At 37.6% G+C, this 20342-nt stretch overlaps 1 protein-coding gene across 2 annotated transcripts in view; it reads left to right on the top strand.

Annotated features, from left to right (window-relative positions):
- The window catches only part of WDR72 (WD repeat domain 72), a 118298-nt gene that overhangs the window by 13942 nt on the left and 84014 nt on the right, over window positions 1-20342 (top strand). For both annotated transcript variants that reach the window (XM_064456439.1, XM_064456440.1), the window contains 4 exons: window positions 1504-1645; window positions 2126-2371; window positions 2909-3129; window positions 4488-4683. In XM_064456439.1, the coding sequence (XP_064312509.1) occupies window positions 1504-1645; window positions 2126-2371; window positions 2909-3129; window positions 4488-4683 (805 nt within the window). The remainder of the gene's footprint in view (window positions 1-1503; window positions 1646-2125; window positions 2372-2908; window positions 3130-4487; window positions 4684-20342) is intronic.

The raw sequence follows: 20342 nt of genomic DNA, 5'->3' as shown, positions 1-20342 counted from the left end.
GTCAGCTATCGTGAGGGAAAAGAAATAACCAAAACACATGGCTTAGTAAATAATAGGGTTACAGTGGTGGGTAGGAAGCTCATAAATGCTTCCCCCAAAGTGTATGAATTTTTAAAGTAATGTCCCCTGCCCTCTTCTGATATTTCTGCTTTAATATTTATCTTACTACCCGAATAAGCTTTACAGCAGATTTGTGAGACAACAAAACTGCTTGTGTTGTTTTGATCTCCATTCTTATACTATAAAGTGAACCACATTTGTGAACCATTGTGAACCACATTCACAATAAGTACAGTTGCTTATTGTGGAATTTACTCCCAAATGTCAATGCTGTAAATAAAACACATCCAAGATATGGGGATGTTATTAAAATGCCTTGAAGGAGCAAACAGTCAAGCTGCGCCTGCACTATCTAGGTAAAGGTGATAGGTGGAAAAAAGGTTTGTGCTGATGACCTTTCATCCACACTATCCACAGTACAGGGTGTACTTCTGAGGTGTTTTGGTGTGGGTTTTTTGTGTGCTCCTGCACGCATCTCCTGGTTTACTTCCATGCAAAAAAATCCTGATTTGATGCTTCAGGACAGGTCCACAACACAAACCTAAGCATTCACTTCCAAAGTACACACCTGGTGTAAACTTGAACATACTAATGTAGACATACCTGGAGATTCCTAGTTTTCTTGACTTTTGCAAGGGTTTGATACTTGAGAAGGAAGTTTATGTAACAGCTAAACAGGGTGTTCTTGGCAAGACACCAGTAGATCATCACATAGTTTGGGTGTGACTGACGTGGTGATATAACACCACAGATAATTCTATACCTGCAGACAAAGAAAACCTACATACTTCTGGTCTTCATAGGAGAATAAAAACCTGATGTTATCAGAGATACATGTACTGCAATAAATTTTAGTGTTGACTAAATGAAACTAGGTATATGTCAGTAAGTCTGTTTATCAATTATATTACACCTCTGTAGTATCTAACTTTTTCCAGATGACTGCACAATGGTGTTATAGGCTATTACTTATCTATGTAGAACCATAATACTTGCCTTTCATTATTTGTAGTAATTCAGGTTATTATGATCAAAGTTTTACTGAATTTAGTTTGAAGTGAATATTACCAATGTTTCACTGCATTTTTTTTCAGCCTGATCTTGGTGCTTATGCTGCCAATTTTTTTTTTTATATGGTGGTGATACTATTAGTAAATTCTCCATTTAGAGACAGTAAACCTAGGAAGCCCTCGCATTCCACTTTTCCATGTGGGGTGTAGGTTTAGCCAAGGATACTGGCAAAGCAGAAATGATCTTTGAAGGCTTTGCACTAGGCAGAGTAGACCCAGTCTCAACAGAACTTAGTGACAGGGGAGGGTTCAATCATTATTTATTTTCTATTTCTACAGCTTGTAATGTACAAAACCTTTGAATTTGCAATTAATTACATTGTTTTATCAGCTCTTGTGTATCAGAATATTGATTGACTGTTATTTTTGACAGAGTTTTCCTTTTGTCATGGGCTTTATGAATGAAAGAAAGGAGCCTTTCTATAAGGTTCTTTTTTCTGGTGAAGCTTCAGGAAGGATCACTTTGTGGCATGTTCCTGATGTCCCTGTGTCAACATTTGATGGTTCACCAAAAGGTTTGGCCATTCTGTGCTCTTGATACAGTCTTTTTAATTGTGTCAAAGTCAATTTTAATGAAAACTTGAATTCTCATGAAAATATTTTCACACTAGAAAGTGATGCTCATTTATTCGTTGTGTGATGATTCGCTGTAGTTAGAAGGAGCAAGACACTAAAAGATGAGTGTCTATAAATTTTTAATGGAACTGAACATTTCCTTACCATCTGCCCATAAATACTTCTTTACTAAATGTCATGAAAACTTACTTAGTTGGTCCTGCTTATGGTTGTTTCATAGGCAGGTATAAAGAAAGGATTTGGTGAGATCTGATCTAGTATTGAAATAGCAGCTGCTGACTTCCCATTGCTAGGCTGCAGAAAGCGTAAGTTAGGGGAAGTGATGAGGAGATGAAAATGTGTATTTTGCTTTTTGACTCTTATTTTGTTTTGAATGAATAAAAAAAAAAAATGCCTGACTTGTTTCCCCCACCCTCTAGAGATCTCAATTACAGCAACATGGACTCTTCAGGATAATTTTGATAAACACCATTTGATGTCAGAGGGCATTATTGATCATCTTTGTGTAGCAAAAGATGGAACTGAAAATGCAGTTGTCAGTACCTCTGTATACATACCCAGTCTCGATAAGCTTGTGTGTGGATGTGAAAATGGGAAAATTTTTGTAACACTAGGTTTAAAAACTGCAAGAGCAAGACTTTTAGAAAACACATCTTTGCTGAAGGGTAAGTTTTAACAATTTTGACTGAATTCATCTCAGTCAAGCATAGAAGACAGCATACTTCTGACATCCCCTCCAGTTATCCCTGTAAAATTTTTCTGAAAAACAGGGGTGATGGTCAGGAATAGAATGAGGAAAATGGAAGATTATGATCTTTCTCCCTCTGTAGCTGATCTATCAGATCACAGCTTAGTACTACCAAGGTGCTTTGCACTGTTAGGACTCTTGGAATGGCTGTGGGGATGGATTCACCTGGAAGTGAGATATGTGGGATGTAATGATATAGGCAGCAGTCATCTTTGTCATTTTCCCTCTAAAACATCATTCCACTGAAGGTATAAAAATGGTATATCTCTGTAAATGAAGCTTGGAGTGCAGACCTTCATCCTCCCTTTGAGGAACACATCCAGAATTCTTTGATCCCATGCAAAGGAATATTATATTTAGTATTTTGAATCCCCTAACTGTTAGAAAATGTACTGTAAAATATGGAACCTCTATTATAAAGAACAGAACTAACTTATGTACCATCTTATTTCAGAAAATCTACCTTATAAGGTTCTGAATGGTCATAGTAGCAGAGTCACTTGTTTACTTTACCCACATGATAAATCAGTAAGATTTGATCCAAGCTGGCTATTATCAGGGGGCCAGGATTCTATCGTGATATGCTGGGATATATTTACTGGAGGCATCTTACACCAATTTAGCCTGCAGTCTGGTCCAGTTGCAGAGCTCTTGCAATCTCCAGAAAACTACCAAGTAAGTAAAAGCATAATAAATGAGGTCTAAAAAAAAAAAGTATCTCTATATATGTGTGTGTGTGTGTGTATATAGATTAAAAAACATCTGGCAGTACTTTTATTCTACAGCACTTTATCCTTAATTTACATTCATTTGTCTTGTTTGAAAGTTGCTTTTAATTTCAGAGGGTTGAGTTCTTGTTAGTTGGTATTTTCAGTGATTCAAAAGATTATCCTAAACCAGTGACATATTAAATTCAAGCTCTTAACTTTCTATTCACCATTTTTAATAGCATGATTGTCAATCTGTATGTTAATCTGATCATCTCCTAATGTCTGTAGTTAAAAAGTGTAATCAGAAAGACTAGGGGTATGAGCAGAGCAAGAAAAGATTTGGACCAGTAGTATGTTAATTTAAATGTATATGCTTGATTTTTTTCTTTTGTTCCTGACACATTCTTGTGGTCTTCTGCATGTATGCTTTTGTGTTTTATGAGATTTAGAATAATTTTGTATGTTTCTCTTCAAAGTTGACTTAAAGTTAAAATTTAGAAGGTTTACTGTACTGAACACTCCATGAAATTTTGTTGAACAAATTCTGTCCCCATTGTATTCCATGAGGCTGGAATTTCATCTTCCTCCTCCTAAAATGCTTGTGGAGGCATATTTGATACTAATGGTTGGCTCAGAGTTCACTTATGTGCCATATTAAATAGCCCAAAAGATGTTTTGCAGTGGCATAAGTTCTTGATGCTTGTAAGGCTCCCTTTAGCCCTTTTTCTGAAAACTAGGTAGGATTTCATACCTGCTTGGATGGTGTTTCGGGTCTCTGTACAAGGCTGAATCTTTCCATAGGATGAATTCCTTTGTGTGTCACCAACAACTAGCTGCAGGAAGGGAAGGCTTTTCAGAATCAGATCCATACAGTGTGAAATGAAATTGTAACATACCCAAATTTTTGTTAGAAATGCATTGCCCTTGGCTTTTGTGTCATAAGACCTGACATAATTTTATATCACACAAGCAGCAGTTTGGTTTGACGTAATTTTTTACTACTTTCTCTTCTAGGACAACTGCTACTGTATATTTGGTTATAGAATTACTGCTTTGATAGGTTAAGTGTTGTGAATAAATGGTATTTAAATTATTTCTTAATTGAAAAATCAGAGGATATTGTATGTTTTCCTGTCAGGAGATCAGTTGTGTAGCTAGCCTGTTAAAAACAAGTTGGACATGTAGGCTGAAATAAAACATTATTTTCTAAAATGATTATGTTCTGGGAAAGAAGTCACTGGGCAACTTTAACCAGGCTTGTTAAAATGATATGGTTATGACTGTGGCTACAGTGTTAAAATAGAAGTTTTTTCTGTTTTGCAGTTAAAAGATCACAGCATAGTGTTCTGTGTGTGCAGTGATCACTCAGTAGCAATTCTACACCTTCAGAAGAGAGTATGTCTCTTACATGCCAGAAAGCATTTGTCTCCTGTGAAGAAGATAAAATTTGACCCTGTTGAAAATATGCTGATGGTTGGATGTGAAGATGATTCAGTTTATATTTGGGAAGTTGAAACAGGTAATAACACAGAGGAGGTTTTTTGGTTCACTTATCCTTAAGTTTTGCTTGTCTGTAATGTGGTGTTATACAAACCTAACTTATAGAAGACAAGTGCAGAAACACTAACACATTGAATATATTCATTAGAGTGTCTAAACATTTATATAAAAAAGCAAGAAATAAAATTTTCATATGGTTCAAAGTATGTCACTAATAAAATCGTCGCATAAGTCAGATCCTGACAATCAGATGATTAGCTGGCATTGCAGTGAATAGAGTATAATCTTTCTAGAAGCTATAAATAGAATGTAAGTTATTCTCTTAAAAAAAAAAAAAAAAATTTTCAGTCCTAACAACCCCAAGTTAGAGCACAAAGTTCTGCGCTTTTTTCAGCAAAATCGTAATCTGGGAAACCTTTTGAGTTAATTGGTAATCAGTTAATAGTGGAAGATAACTGCAAAGCTCAAAACTGTGTAGACAGGAAAACTAAAGCTGGGTGTTTCACTTTAGACTGTAGATTCCCAGGAGATTTGAGAGCGTAATACTGTTTCACAAGGGTAATAAATGTAGTTATTTGAACTTTGACAGGCAGAACTATTAGATAATGGTTGTAACGGGACTAGACTTTACAATACAGTGTTTCCATGCAATTCAGAGCTATGTGTCCTGGAAGAGGGGAAGAGTATGATGGGTCTAGAACCACTGAAATGCGCAGCATGTTAATACTGTATGAAAAATATAGTTTTACCTATGTACACTGGGATCACAGTTTACAAGTTATTACAACACACTGTCTAGGCTGTCTACTTTGGACAAAAAAGTCCCGTGTTTTGAAGTACAAAATATCTGTGTTTAATGAAGGATTTGGCAAAATGAGTTCAGCATAAATTATAACGCTGTTGTGTTAGTAAGCTCTTTAATATTATTAAGGAAATACCTTCTGGTATTTATTCTTTTCCCAAATGTACTGAGTTGCTTCTTTAAATTGAACTAACCATTATAGTCCATTAAAAGCCCTGGCTTTACACTGGTGTGTTTTTCCTGCAGCTACTCAAAAATATGAAGTTCTCTTATGAAGTTATCATATTTTTGAATTGTGTTTTGAGATTTAAAAATTCTTTTAAATCTTAGTTCAAAAACATCAAAAAAATTTGAGAAGGTGTGACCTTTGGAATCTGTTAGATTGTATATAGTGTTGTACTTGTTTTTCTTTGCTGTCTTATTTTTGCTGAAGACCATATGATGGTTTTGCTTAGAATTTTAGCTTTAGTTGCACTGCTGGGAAATACAATACAAGGTCAAATTTTCAAAAGTAAATACTAGACTCTGAGTTGGGGTACTCTAAACTTGTTACCTTGCTTTTATTTGTTCTTGTTTCCTGTGTAACTTTAAATTCTGTTTTCTGGTAAATATCTATAAGTCTTCTTATATGTGTTCTGCTATTCATGCAGATGCATGATGTTAGTTTTCAGTGCATTTTCTCCAGTCAGGACAGGGCATGGGATCTACCCTTCTGCTCAATCATCTTTCTGGAAGGTTTGAGGAATAGTACTGTTTTGGGATCCTTCTTCCTGTCTTGTTATTGCTCTAATCCTTTCATTTTACTAGTCTCTGTGGGCACGTTTGCAATATTGAAAATTGTTACTTTCCTCTCCTCTTTTCTCCTTCCTGTAAAAGGACGAATGTTTTTTTCCTCCAGTATGTTCTTTTCTCTTCCAGAGAGTATTACTGGATCTCATTACTATCTCCTCCCTGTAATGGCAGCATGGACTTTGTCTATGCAAATAGTATTTCTGTTAACAGTAAAAGCTGTAAGCTATATCTGCCCCAGACTTTAGCATAAAGTAAATAAAACAGCAAAAATGAGAAATTAACTTTTTTCGTATCATTGCCTAAATGCTTTTTTGTAGCAATTGCCAGAAAGTCATCTTTACTAGTGCTAAATTATTCAAGGTAGAATGGAAAGATAGTGTAGTAGACCCCTGTTGTAACTAAGAGAAACTAAAGCAGGCATCTGAATGTTCAACAATCCTTAAGAAATACGCAGTTTTATAGAGAAGCTTCTAAAGATGCTACCAGTCTATAGCTCTTCTAGCTACATCTTCATTGCTCTTTTAAAAGTAATGTTGAAAATAATTGAGAAATTTAGGTGGGGAAAACCTTGATATAGAACACTTACTTTTATTTCATAGACATTTCTCAAATACATGTAACTGTAGATAGGCTGTCTCCTAAGTACTTACCAGTTGGAGAGTGAGACATCCTTGAAGGTCATTATGCCTAAATGTTTGTTAGCATTTCTTGTAGAGTCATCTTTTAACCCAAGGATTAGTGTGCACTTGAAACTCTGCAATAAAATTGAGCAAATAAATGTAATAAAGGACCACAGAATATTTTGTTTCCCTAAATCTGTTGTTGTAGCTTGTCATGGTTTTAGCTGGGATAGAGTTAATTTTCTTCACTGCAGCTGGCATAGTGCTGTGCTTTGAACTTAGCATGAAAACAATGCTGAGGTAACACACAGATGTTTTGGCTGTTGCTGGGTAATGCTTGTACTAGTCAAGGACTTTTTCAGATTCCCATGCTCTGCCGGGTGCACAAGAAGCCAGGAGGGGAGGTGGCACAGCGAAGAGAGTGGATTCAAACTGACCAAAGGGATATTCCATATCATGTAATGTCATGCCAAGTATGTTAACTGGGAGGGGCTGGCTGGGGGAGGGAGGCCACAGTTGTGGCTTGGGGAGGGGCAGTGTCGGTTGGCGGGTGGTGAGCAGTTGTATCGTTTGTGTTTCTGTTTTTTTCCTTTTCTATTTTATTATATTATCATTATTGTTGTTATTATCATAATCAATATTATTATAATTATTATTTTATTGTAATTATTAAACTGCTTATCTCAACCCACAAGTTCTTTTGCTCTTCCGATTCTCTCCCCCATTGCGCAGGGATGGGGGAGTGAGTGAGCAGCTGAATGGTGTTTAGTTGCCAACTGAGGCTGAACCACGGCAGTCCATTTTGGGGACCAACGAGGGGCTTGAAGGGCTTGAGATAATAACAGTTGCTGGTCACAGCATTGATTCATCTGTTCTTAATATTAGTTTGTCCAGTCTCTACTGTGCTGATTGTAAAGTACATGTTAGAAATTGCTGTTGGTTTTTGTAGTTTGCTGTGCTCTGCAGTGATTAGAGGTGTTTTGCCTAGGAGATTTGTTATTAAAACACTAGTCTTGACCATTATCGGTTATTTAGGTCTTGCATGGAAGCCGTTACTGTACTTCAGCTACCACCTCATGGAGACAATTAGCAATTATACCTCCTCCTCTGAGAGGCTTTTTTATGGAGGGAATACAGAATGGCACATTAGCTACCTCCTTTATATATAAAGTCTCCTCCTTCATTACAACAACTTTTCAGTATCTTGAACATCCTTGGGTAGTTGAGGTACATTTGGTGGTATTGCTTTGGCAGACAGTGTCAGTTCTGTTGAAGGTTAATAAGCAATTTAAGAATATAATCCAGAGATCTGCCCCAAGGCTTGATAGCTATGGGTGGCAGGGTATGTGGGATAGTATGGGCAAATGCCTAAGACGGTGGGCACCCCCAGTGTCATGGGACTTTACCCCTGAACAAGCGTAGAATCCCCCAAAATTATTAGAATATTTGGAGGAAGTATGTTGTCACCCTGGCAATTCCAGAGAGATACAAATCACTGCAATGTGCTGGGGCCTGGCTCATGCCTATCAAGCCCTATTTACCACTATTCAGTACCCCTAAGGGGGAGAGAAGGCCTCTGGATCTAAAACGACCAAGACAAGGAAAGAAACAAGCACTGTGGCCACTCAAACCCCCATGACAGACACTGCAGCTACTCCAACCCCAGTGACAAGTGTTGCAGCTAAATCAGAGGACCAACCTGTGCCAGTATCAGTTGCCCCTATACTCAAGAAATCTTGGAAGAGAAAGTCAACTCATTTAGAAAAAGATTATGAAGAAACAGGGCCATCACAAGAAGAGGAGGAGGAAGAGGAAGAATGTGTACAAGAAACAAACTACTCAATCCCTATTCTTGAAAGAGTTGTGGGATATACGGAAAGATTTCGGGTGTTGTTCAGGTGAACACATTATCACCTGGCTGCTCTGATGCTGGGATAATGGGGCCAGTAGTCTGGAATTAGAGGGGAAGGAAGCCAAACAACTGGGATCCCTTTCTGGGGAAGGGGGCATTGATAAAGCAATTGGAAAAGGAACACAAGCCCTCAGCCTCTGGAGGCGGCTCCTGTCAGGTGTAAGAGAAAGGTACCCCTTCAAAGAAGATATTGTATTTCGCCTAGGAAAATGGATGACCATGGAGAAAAGGTAACCAGTACCTGAGGCAACTAGCCATGCTTGAGGTGATTTATGGTGATGAAGCCAAGTGCACACAACCCATGTGGCAGAAATTTGTAGGGAGCACACCATCGATGCATGGGAACTCATTGGCAGTAATATCCTGGAAAGATGACGAGACACCAACAGTGGTGGAGTTGATTGATAAACTCTGGGATTATGACACAAATATCTCTTCCTCGCTCGTCTCTGCTGTGGAGAAACTGTCCCGAGAGGTCCAGCAACTCAAAGAAGATAGGTCCTGCTCCCCACCAGTACGAACCAGTATCTCAGCCATTAGGAGTAAGCGTCCCTTTGCTCAAGAGAAAGGATACACACAACGGGGCACCCCATGGTTTTGCCTGCGTGACAACGGAAAGGACATGATGAGGTGGGATGGAAAACCTACCTCAACCCTAGAGGGAGGGGTACGTGACCTGCAAGGGAAAACAATCACTCAGGGGAGTTTCTCCAGGAAAGCTGCTGCTCCGGTTTCCAGTAAGCAATACCCCAGACAGAGCAACAGAAGCGCTGATTTTCTTTCTGATCTTAATAGAGACACTTGTGATTCGTATTTACAGGAAGTGAGTGATGAATACTATGATCAGGAACAGAGGGGCCCTGCCTCCAGCCAGGTGGACGAAAGGGGTAACCGGGCTTACTGGACTGTGTGGATCCGATGGCCTGGCACGCCCGACCCACAGGAGTATAAAGCTTTAGTGGACACTGGTGCACAGTGCATCTCAATGCCATCAACCTATATAGGGGCAGAACCCATCAGCATTGCTGGAGTGACAGGGGGATCCCAAGAGCTAACTGTATTGGAGGCCGAAGTGAGCCTAGCTGGGAATGAGTGGCAAAAGCACCCCATTGTGACTGGCCCAGAGGCTCCGTGCATCCTTGGCATAGGCTACATCAGGAGAGGTTATTTCAAGGACCCAAAAGGTTACAGGTGGGCTTTTGGTGTAGCTGCCTTGGAGACGGAGGAAATTAAACAGCTGTCTACCTTGCCCGGTCTCTCAAAGGACCCTTCTGTGGTGGGGTTGCTGAAGGTCGAAGAACAGCAGGTGCTGATCGCCACCGCAACAGTGCACTGGCAGCAATATCACACCAACCAAGACTCTGATCCCCATCCGTGAGCTCATTCACCAACTGAGGAGCCAAGGAGTCATCAGTAAGACCCACTCACCCTTTAACAGTCCCATATGGCCAGTGCGGAAGTCTAATGTAGAGTGAAGGCTAACAGTAGACTATCATGGCCTGAATGAAGTCACTCCACCGTTGAGTGCTGCTGTGCCAGACATGCTAGAACTTCAATATGAACTGGAGTCAAAGGCAGCCAAGTGGTATGCCACAACTGATATCGCTAATGCATTCTTAATCCCTCTGTCAGCAGAGTGCAGGCCACAGTTTGCTTTCACATGGAGGGGCGTCCAGTACACCTGGAATCGACTGCCCCAGGGGTGGAAACACAGACCTACCATTTGCCATGGACTGATCCATAATGCTTTGGAACAAGGTGGAGGTCCCGAACACCTTCAATACATTGATGACATCATCGTGGGGGGAACACAGCGGAAGAAGTTTTTGAGAAAGGAGAGGAAATAGTCCAAATCCTTCTGAAAGCTGGTTTTGCCGTAAAACAAAGTGAAGTTAAGGGACCTGCAGAAGAGATCCAGTTCTTAGGAATCAAATGGCAAGATAGACATCATCAGATCCCAATGGATGTGATCAATAAAATAGCAGCCATGTCTCCACCAACTAGCAAAAAGGAAACACAAGCTTTCTTGGGCATTGTGGGTTTTTGGAGAATGCATGTTCCAAACTACAGTCTGGTTGTAAGCCCTCTCTATCAAGTGACCCAGAAAAAGAATTTCAAATGGGGTCCTGAGCAATGACAAGCCTTTGAACAAATTAAACAAGAAATAGTTCATGCAGTAGGCCTTGGGCCAGTCCGGGCAGAACAAGATGTGAAAAATGTGCTCTATACCGCAGCCGGGGAGAATGGCCCTACCTGGAGCCTCTGGCAGAAAACACCAGGGGAGACCTGAGGTTGACCCCTAGGGTTTTGGAGTCGTGGATACAGAGGGTCTGAAGCCCGCTATACTCCAACTGAAAAAGAGATATTGGCAGCATATGAAGGGGTTTGATCTGCTTCAGAAGTGGTTGGTACTGAAGCACAGTTGCTCCTGGCACCCCGACTGCCAGTGCTGGGCTGGATGTTCAAAGGAAATGTCCTCTCTACACACCATGCAACTGATGCTATGTGGAGTAAATGGGTTGCACTGATCACCCAGCAGGCTCAAGTAGGAAACCCAGCACGACAAGCTATAATTTTTAACTGATTTGCATCAGTTATTTTCCATCAGAACTTAATAACTTTCCTTAAAAAAATGAAATACATGAGATGTAAAAGCACAAAAATGCTGACATTTAGAAAATAATCATTGCTTGCTCATACATACTTTTACAATGTATTTGTTATGGATCCATCATAGTGTGTGCTGTTGTTATATTTGTAGGATACAGTATATTTGTAGGATACATTTGTATATATATGTATATATATATTTGTAGGATACAGTGTAACAGCTCCTCAGGTGTTCCTATGATGTGAATTAAGGTTCAAGCTCACAAGGTGGCAAGTCTTAACATGCCTCTTGACAAGACATTGGATTCTAAGGGGACTCGGATATCGTAGTATGTCAATGCAACACTTAATTCCCTTTTTAAAGAGGGGAATTCAACCAAACAAAGAAAACCAAAACCCAAACCAAAATAAACCCCCTCAAACCAACCAACACCACCACCACCAGTCCCCAAACTTTAGGCCAAAATAACTGTTAATGACATGAGAAAGAGTATAATTTAATCTGCCATAGCACAAGAAGTTAATGGAAAAGCTGAATTTTTAACAAAGCTTATTTCTAGAGCATTAGAGGCATCATGAAGAAATGCACTAGTTCATATCAAGGCGTACTTGTAGTAGGACTTGTGTTGCACACTAGTATTGCAGGATGATAGCAGTGTACAACAGAATAGTTCTTGTTGTGCACTAAGAAGGCAGGTTACGTTTTGTACTTAACTTTCACACTTCTAAGATAAACAGCATCTTTATTTTCTTTGTTTTAGATTTTTCATGGAAATTGTGTATTAAATGTAGCCCGCATCTTAAAATTGTGCACATTCCTAGCTTTTTACTTTTTCAGCCTTTCAGAATTCTTATTACTTCATGGAATATATACCATTAACTAGAAATAGTGCTGACAGGGCATAGGTATTCCAAACTTCTGGGCCTAAATAAATAATTCCTAAATATAATTCACTCTGTCATTTTTAAATTGAAATTTTAGGCTGTTGATTGAAAGAAGGTCATCTGTATAGGCCTGAGAAAAGACCGTACCATGTGTGGTGTTGGAGAGGGCCAGGTCTGCACTGCTCGGAAAGGTATCTTGCAGGATGAAATGGTACTTTGGCAGTGTATGCCTTTGAATTAACTCCTGACAGTGGGGATACTTTTATGCCTGCAGTGTGGTGCAACGTGGTTCTTCCTTAGTTTAAAACAAAACAAAACCACCAAACAAAAAAAAGCACCCCCACCCCCCCAAAAAAACCCCAATCAATCACTTCTGTCCTCAATTTCTGGACAGTAAGTATTGCGTGAGTGAATTCAGTGCTGTTGCTCTGTGTGCTTAACACAGAAAATGACTTTGACTCATTAATTCTACAAAGATGCTAGGCCAAAATTAAAATTGCTGCACTCAACAATATAAGAACTAATAATTTCTATGACCATACAATGCCTGAGGTAGCCCAAAGAAGTTAAGGGTCTGGAGACAGAATTACATCTCAGAAGCAACTTTAGGTAGTACAGCTAGACAACTTCACGCTCTAAAGTATAGTGAATTCTTTGTAAATGAGTGAGCTGTAATAGTATAAAACTATAATGGTACCATAGAGACAAAAATCGGAGTATATTTTTAACTGTCTCTCCATTACCTGTGAAAACGCTGCCTATTTCAAAATTACAGGTGAAGTAAAATTGATACCACTGCTCATGTATATTGCACCTTCAGAAAGGGTGCAGGTAGTTGAAAGTGTGGGTTTTAATTGCTGTTTCTGTATCTTTTGTTACTAGTATCAGGCAAGAATAAGCTACAATCACTACTTGAGGAATAGCTGGAACACAAGAAGGGATACAGTTATCTACTACATTAGCAATTAAAAAACTAATTTTTTTTCCATTGCTGTTATGCATTGGTAACTAAAAGATGCTATCTAGGGTGAATGCCTGGGAAAGCCTGCTAGGATATACTGTAGTTCATTTAATGTGAATTAGATCTATTGCAGGAGAACACAAGGGGTCATGGCATTGGTCTTGAAATTGGCCTGACTGGGATTAAGAGCTATGTAGATACATCAGTGCCACTCAGGAGACAAAGCATGGTTCAGATGTATGGGAAAGATGTATACAGCATCACAGATAAACCTCTGCAGAAACACAGCAGACATTATGATTTTCATTTGCTGGCAGATGAACAGGCAGCCATGCATAGTACCACTTGTCTGTATACTTATCCAGGGACATGGTCCTGTGCCCCCTGCTCTGGGTGTACCTGCTTAAGTAGGGGGGTTGGACAAGATGATCTCCGGTGGTCCTTTCCAACCCCTACCATTCTGTGATTCTGCGAGCATGTTCCCTGACTCAGTTAAATAGGATAAAGTTTAAGTGGTAGCCTTGTGCTTGGATTCCATTATGGAAATGGACATAAAGTTTTTATTTTATCTGTAGTCAAAAAATGTTTTTCTTTATTTTTTTTCCAGCTATGCAGTTAGCTTCATGAGTGAGGCTTTGCCTCTTTCACTTAAAGTCAGTGGAGGACCTGATTTTGTGTCAGACTTATGTATCACTGTTTGTAGTTTAAAAAATCTGAACAGTGTTACTGTACTAGAGTTAATGGGTTACTGGGAAAACAGCCAGTCTGTTTATAATTTCAGGCTGTGGATTAAGGAATTTCCATGAATATTTCAATATTTACACTGTTGTGGAGTCAGCAATAATTCGGTTGAATTTGACAGATGACTTTACAAGAGTTTAGGGGCTTCTAGTACCTATGACCATCTTTCAGTTATACTATTTTAGCTCCAAAACTCTTTCCACCAGGTAATTAAGAGGATGACCCCTTAAGCAGATGAAAGACTTCATTATGCATAACAGTTCATAGTCCGATTTCCTATGACAGAGGCTGACACACTTTTTCAAAAAACATTCTGAAGATTTTAAAACATTTGTTGTCTCTTAGCAGGCTTTCATAATAGGCTTCTTACACTTTATGAGGTGGGAGAAGCATTGTCTCATGGATTAAAATCTAAGCTAGTACTACTTCATGTACAACTTGTTGTACGCTCACCATGAGATTGGCAAAGATACCTTAGTTTACACGGTCAATGGGAAGTTGCCCAAGTACAATGGGCTGTCTTTGTTCCAAATGACTAAGCATTTCAGCATACTTTATGCTGAAATATGTTAAATACCAAGAGTATAGTTGACTTCAAGTGGAGTTGTCTAACTTGACACTTCTACCTGTACTTAAGACCTATAAGCTAGTAGTTCATATTGTTTTTTTTAATGAGCAGGAGAAAGTAGGAATAAATAAAATACATAAGTCTGTATCTTTTCCCCGTTGATGACAAGTGGAGTCTAAAGAGGCACTTGGGGAGTGGTGGAAGCAAAACTAATTGCCTGCTGCTATTACAGGTCTAGAATAAGATAAATTGAATCTCATCTTTTTAGTCCTTTGGTTTACAGAACAAAGTAAGTTTATTGTATTCTAAGTTTAAATGCTGTCATTGCACCTGCATGTGGGTAGTGATACAGAAAACAGTACAGAAGCCATGAACTACTATCTGTGTAGTTTAATGTATTTTGCCTAAATTTTAATAGATGGATACAGCAACTTTCCATTACAGTGGAATATCTTTCCATGACAATAAATATTGATCTAATAATACATTTGGAATATTAATATAGCATGTGTACAGGATATGTTCCAAACTTATTTGTGCTAGAAGACAAATATGAAAATCAATAATAAATTTTATTCTAATTAAAGTGCAGAATATTTCTTCCAATAACCACCAGTTGAAATCCACTTCAATAAGGAAATTAGCTGTTATCTATATTGCTTTTACATTTTCCTAAGTAGTTGGTATCTTTCCTTTTTTTAAAAAAAGGTAAATATCAGTGTGATAAGGTGTAGTAATAAAAGGATCAGTGTGGGTTTTTTCTTGCTGTATACAGCATATGGCAGCATGTCTACTAAGCTACATTTCTATGCAATATGTATTGAGAGTGAGGAAAGAATGGGTAAACTTTAAAGAGCCATCTTCCTTGCTTAGAGGTAGCAATCTTCATTTATCAAAGATAAAGTCAGTCTTTCAATTAATACTAGGTTAATATTAATTTATTCCTTGAAGTTCATCACGCTTGCAGAATGAATCAACTTCTAATGTTTTCTTTTGCATTGCAAGTCTTCTGTTTTATTGTTTTATGACATGCTTAGTGTGAATTTAAAAAATAGAATAACATCACTTAATAAAAATTTTTGTCCACTTATCGTAATAACACACAGTAACTTTACACTGGCTACAATGTACTTTTCACCCTCACCCAGGGAATGCAGATTTAGAGAACTTTCTTGCATGATGCTAGCCCCAACACAGAAAAAAATTTAAACATATGCTTAAATAGTATTTCTGCTGAGATCAGATCTCCTGTAGAGTGAAAATTAAGTGTATATTTACATTCCTTACTAGAAAAGGTCAAAATCATCAATAAATAATAGTTTGGATTTGTGTAGTTAACCATGTTTTTGGAAGATTGTGTCCAGTTAAGTCATTCAGATGGCAGATGAAATTGAATAGACAGTATGTAAAATACTAAGGCAAAGGGATTATGAGATGTGTTGGGGCATTACTGCACTTCGGTTTGAGAAGATGTAGTGGCTTAGTTATCTTACAGGCTTCTGAATACACTGAGGATTGTCTTATTGCATTGTTGTCTATGACACTGTCACTACTGTTCTTGCTAATATGCTATATTTGAATAAATTCAAGTACAGATATGGACCATTTGCATTAATAGAATCAGTGTAAACAGTACCCCATGTGAGGAGGGAAATTGGTCCAAAATGCAAAAAACCTCCTCCTTTGATCTTTTTTTCAGAGGACCAGTGAGGGTGCTTTCACATGTTCTTGTAGTAGTGCCATTATAATTTTTCACTACTTGTTTAGAAGCTTTTTTTTAAAAATGTTTTGTGAGCTCTAAAACCAAAGTTCAGAAGACTTCATGTCGTCTTCTAAGCCCCTAGCCTGGGGGAGTCTTTTTACAAACAAAAAGACAATTATTTTTTATACACAAAACCTGATTTCTTAGTTTTGCAAAAGTACCAAATAACTGAAGCATGATCCAGTCCTTCAGGAACAAGAAGCTCCATTAATGTTACTGATTGAAAATATCTAACACATTTTTTCAAAATGCTTTGGATAAATTATTCATATATCAATTTAAAATTCAATACAGTATTTTTTTTTCACATTGTGCTTGCTAGCTGTATAAGAACTGTGGGGACCATAGTGATTTTTAGTATGTAATCTGTATTTCTGTTAATGGAAGTGGTGATTTTACTCTATCTGCTTGAAATGTGCACTGCTGAGAAATATAATTCATAAGATGATATTTGATGGTAAATTTTATAAGCTTTTTCTTAAGTACCAGCTTGACCTTTATTTTCTTTTTTTTGATGACTGTCCTGACTTCTGAATTGTTTATGGAGCCTTATCTTTTACTTGTTAACATTCTGTACCATTTAATTACATACAGGACAATTAAATTAAAAATAAAGAACTTAACTAAAGTATTCTACATAAAATTGAATTGCACTAGATCATAAAATAATCTCTTTTAATCTTTATTAAAGTCCAGTTATGTAACTCTATGTTTAAGAGACGTGTTTGAAGGAGAAGTTGTTTATGAAGGTAAGCTTTGAAAAGCTCTGAGTTGTTAAGGTTAAGACCATTTGTGCAAATCTAATTGCACAAATCTCATTTGTGCAATTCTACCTTTAGTTTTCTTTTCATGTGCCTCTGAACTCTTGAGAACGATTACTAAAATATCTATGTAGATATTTTCTTTTATCGACACTGTTTAATGTGTATTGCTGTGGAGAAAATGAAATTACTCTGCATGTAGTGGTGTTATATATAGATCAAACCTTTGATCATATTGATGGTTAAACGTGCTGGATCACTTTCAAACACTGTTTAAAGATAATTTGAATGTAGTTATATGTGCTCCAATATTTTTATAATTGGTGCCAACAATACTAAGTCTTCTAAACCTCTGGTAAACTCTGCAAGTATGAGTTGCAGAATATATGGGGTTTTGTTCGTTTTGGTTTGTTTGGTGTTTTTTTTTTAAGTAGATCCTCACTTAATAAATCTGACAGCTTTTCTCATCTCAAATTAGTGGTTAAACTGTTTGAAAACTAAGGGTTTAGGTTTCTTGAGGTGGCTGTGAGAAGTACAGTTTTAATGAAACTCTTAGAACTGTATCAAAGTAATCTTGGTCATTAATTTACTAGACATTTATACCTAGATAATTGTAGAAGCAACAATAATTACACTCCTGTGACCCTTCTCTCCTTGCAAACTTTAGTAATTTACGGTCTCTTTTGGTATCTTTTTCATTTTTCCATTTTCCTTTCTGTCCCTCTGTCCATCTTTCTCTCTTTTTCTCTTCAGGTCATTGGCCAGAATTAGATTTGAGTGGCTGAGTGTGGCCTAGCTGATAAATCCTGTAGATGTGTTTCATATGCTGGAGCCTGTGGTATAGTTAGGGTCAAAGTCATAGCAGTCAGTACCTTTTTTGTTCCTGCCCCCCTCCCCCCCGCCCCCGATGAACTATGCATAGCCTAAAGGTCTGGGCTGGTGCAAAACTCAGTTTTAGAGTCCTTGATAACTATGTCTGGTAAGTCTTTTGTGAAACACAATACATCACTATATGCATACTACATGTGTATTTTTTACATGCTTGAGATCAAAAAAAAGCCTGTGGGTAACAAAGTTTGCCTGTAGGGTCCTGTGCCCCAGTCAAGAAATCCAAGTCATTTCTACATTTGTAGGAGTAAGATGCAGTAACTGTGAAAGTGTTTTATTAGGAAGGGGCACCAGGTTGATCTCTATGCAGTTCATGTGAGTAGGGCAATGAACTTCATCTTTAACTGATGATAAACTATAAATCTTCAGAAGTGCTAAATGGTCAAATTGTGAGAAGTATTACTTGAAAGAAATGCCTACAGAGTTGTTTTAGTGAACTCTTGTTAGACATTTGGATAGTAAAATTAAACTTTTGATAAAATTGCCATAATCTGTGTGAATGAAAACATTCAAGGCTTTTCTTGAAGAAATATAAGTTTTCCAGGAAAAGGCAGTGTATGGCCAATTGCTTCTTTTTTGTTGTTGTTGTTTTTCTCCAAGACACTCTGAAGTTTGAGTAAAATTTCTTTTGTTTCAGTCTAACCATGTGCTTTAAAAAAAGTCCTATCAGTCTTGTACACACAATCAAATTCTACAAATGCTCAATTCACACCCACACAATATCTTTGCTTTCCTTCATTTTAGAATTACACAATATAATAGTTGTTAGCAATTTGTTTAAATAACAGTTTTGTCTTAAATCAGGTACATCTGTGACTGTATCCAGAATATAGGGCCCTAAAGTCTGCTTGGTTATACAAAAAACACTCTTGTGCATACTCTCTCTGATATTAGGACAAATAGGTCTCATTTGGTATTCCTAACAGTGATCTCTCAAAGAGTTATATTGCACCGATTTTCATAATCCCTTGTGAAACTATAAATAATAGCCTTTACAAAACTATGGCTCAAATATTAACTACCCTGTTGCATTACTAGGAGGAGTTAATTAAAGACTGTGAAAGGCTTGTATCTTCCCTGAAGGGAGCTTTTTGTATTTGGAAAAAGGCTTCAGTGCTTTAGCTCTTCTGTACTTAGGTTATGGTCTGACCTCCAATGTTAATAGTTAGGGCAGACGCCACATGGGTTGAGATCTTGATTTCTCACTCCCCTCCACTTTCATGCTTAAGAGGCATCCTTAGAGGAAGGGAGAACCTACAGGGTGTGAGTTAACCCAGCTGTGCATGATTGAACTGAGACAAGATAACTTCTTGGGCCAAGAGTACTTAATGCAACATTAAACAGTTTCTGGTTTAGATTTTTCTAAGAAAGCAGCTCTGAAGAAATCCAAGGTATGTTAAAGGTAACATGTATGATGGAAGTGATAACATGCAATAAGGTGAAAGGTTGCCATTTTACTGTAGTTTCTCTGCACATCCTATGCTGTCTCTTAGATCTCTTTCTAAAAGATGTAAAGGATAAGGAAACACTGGTTTACATACTTTAAAAATATGAATTATTCTAAATAAGTCCTAAGCACAAATATATATGCTTTGTGGAAGTTCAGTGTTCAGGGTTTTTTGTTTGTTTTAATTAGTCAGCCTTAAGTTAAGCCTTAACTGATATTTTGATATTTTTTTAAAATGACATCTCATTTTATACAGGTAAGCTTCAGGTCAGTCTGAAGCTTGTACTTGACTACTTCATAGTTATCTAGATTTGAGTCATTGTTCAGTAACTACTAACTGATGTAGAATAATAAAAGGTAGTGGAGCCTAGAAAAGTCTGTCTCAGAGGGAAAAAAAAAAAAAAGGCAATGTAATCTTTTGCCCCATCTGCAGAAGGTAACAACACACTTTTTTATACTGGGAATAGTCAGGTATCTTTATATTCCTATGTATACATACACACACATACTTTTATGTACTTTATACTAGGTAGAACATGTGTGGAATTTATAAGTATGCATCTGTTTAAAAGGATGTATTTATTACAGTTGATATTCAGTAAGATTATATATATTTAAAAAAAAAAAAACAAAAACCCCAAACAAAAAAACCCAACAAACCACCACCAAAACCCAGTGGAAATGAGAACTGATTTACATGGTTAGTGTAGTCAAACAGATGAGCTCATATCAGGGAGGGCTTTAATTCCAGACATTAAGGGATAGATTCTCATCCTCATTCCATGTTTCAAATGATAATAAATATCATTTACTCACATTACAACATTTACTCACATTTACTACTCACATCTCTTCCAAGTTCAGAGCTGGCCATTTCTTCCATTCAGCCCAGTTTAGCACATCTCAACAATTCCTGTTACAGTATTATT

This window comes from Phalacrocorax carbo, chromosome 7, assembly GCF_963921805.1.
Source record: "Phalacrocorax carbo chromosome 7, bPhaCar2.1, whole genome shotgun sequence".
In the NCBI taxonomy this organism is placed as follows: domain Eukaryota; kingdom Metazoa; phylum Chordata; class Aves; order Suliformes; family Phalacrocoracidae; genus Phalacrocorax; species Phalacrocorax carbo.
The sequence above is the reverse complement of the archived record's forward strand: the minus strand, read 5'-3'. Positions and strand labels throughout refer to the sequence as shown.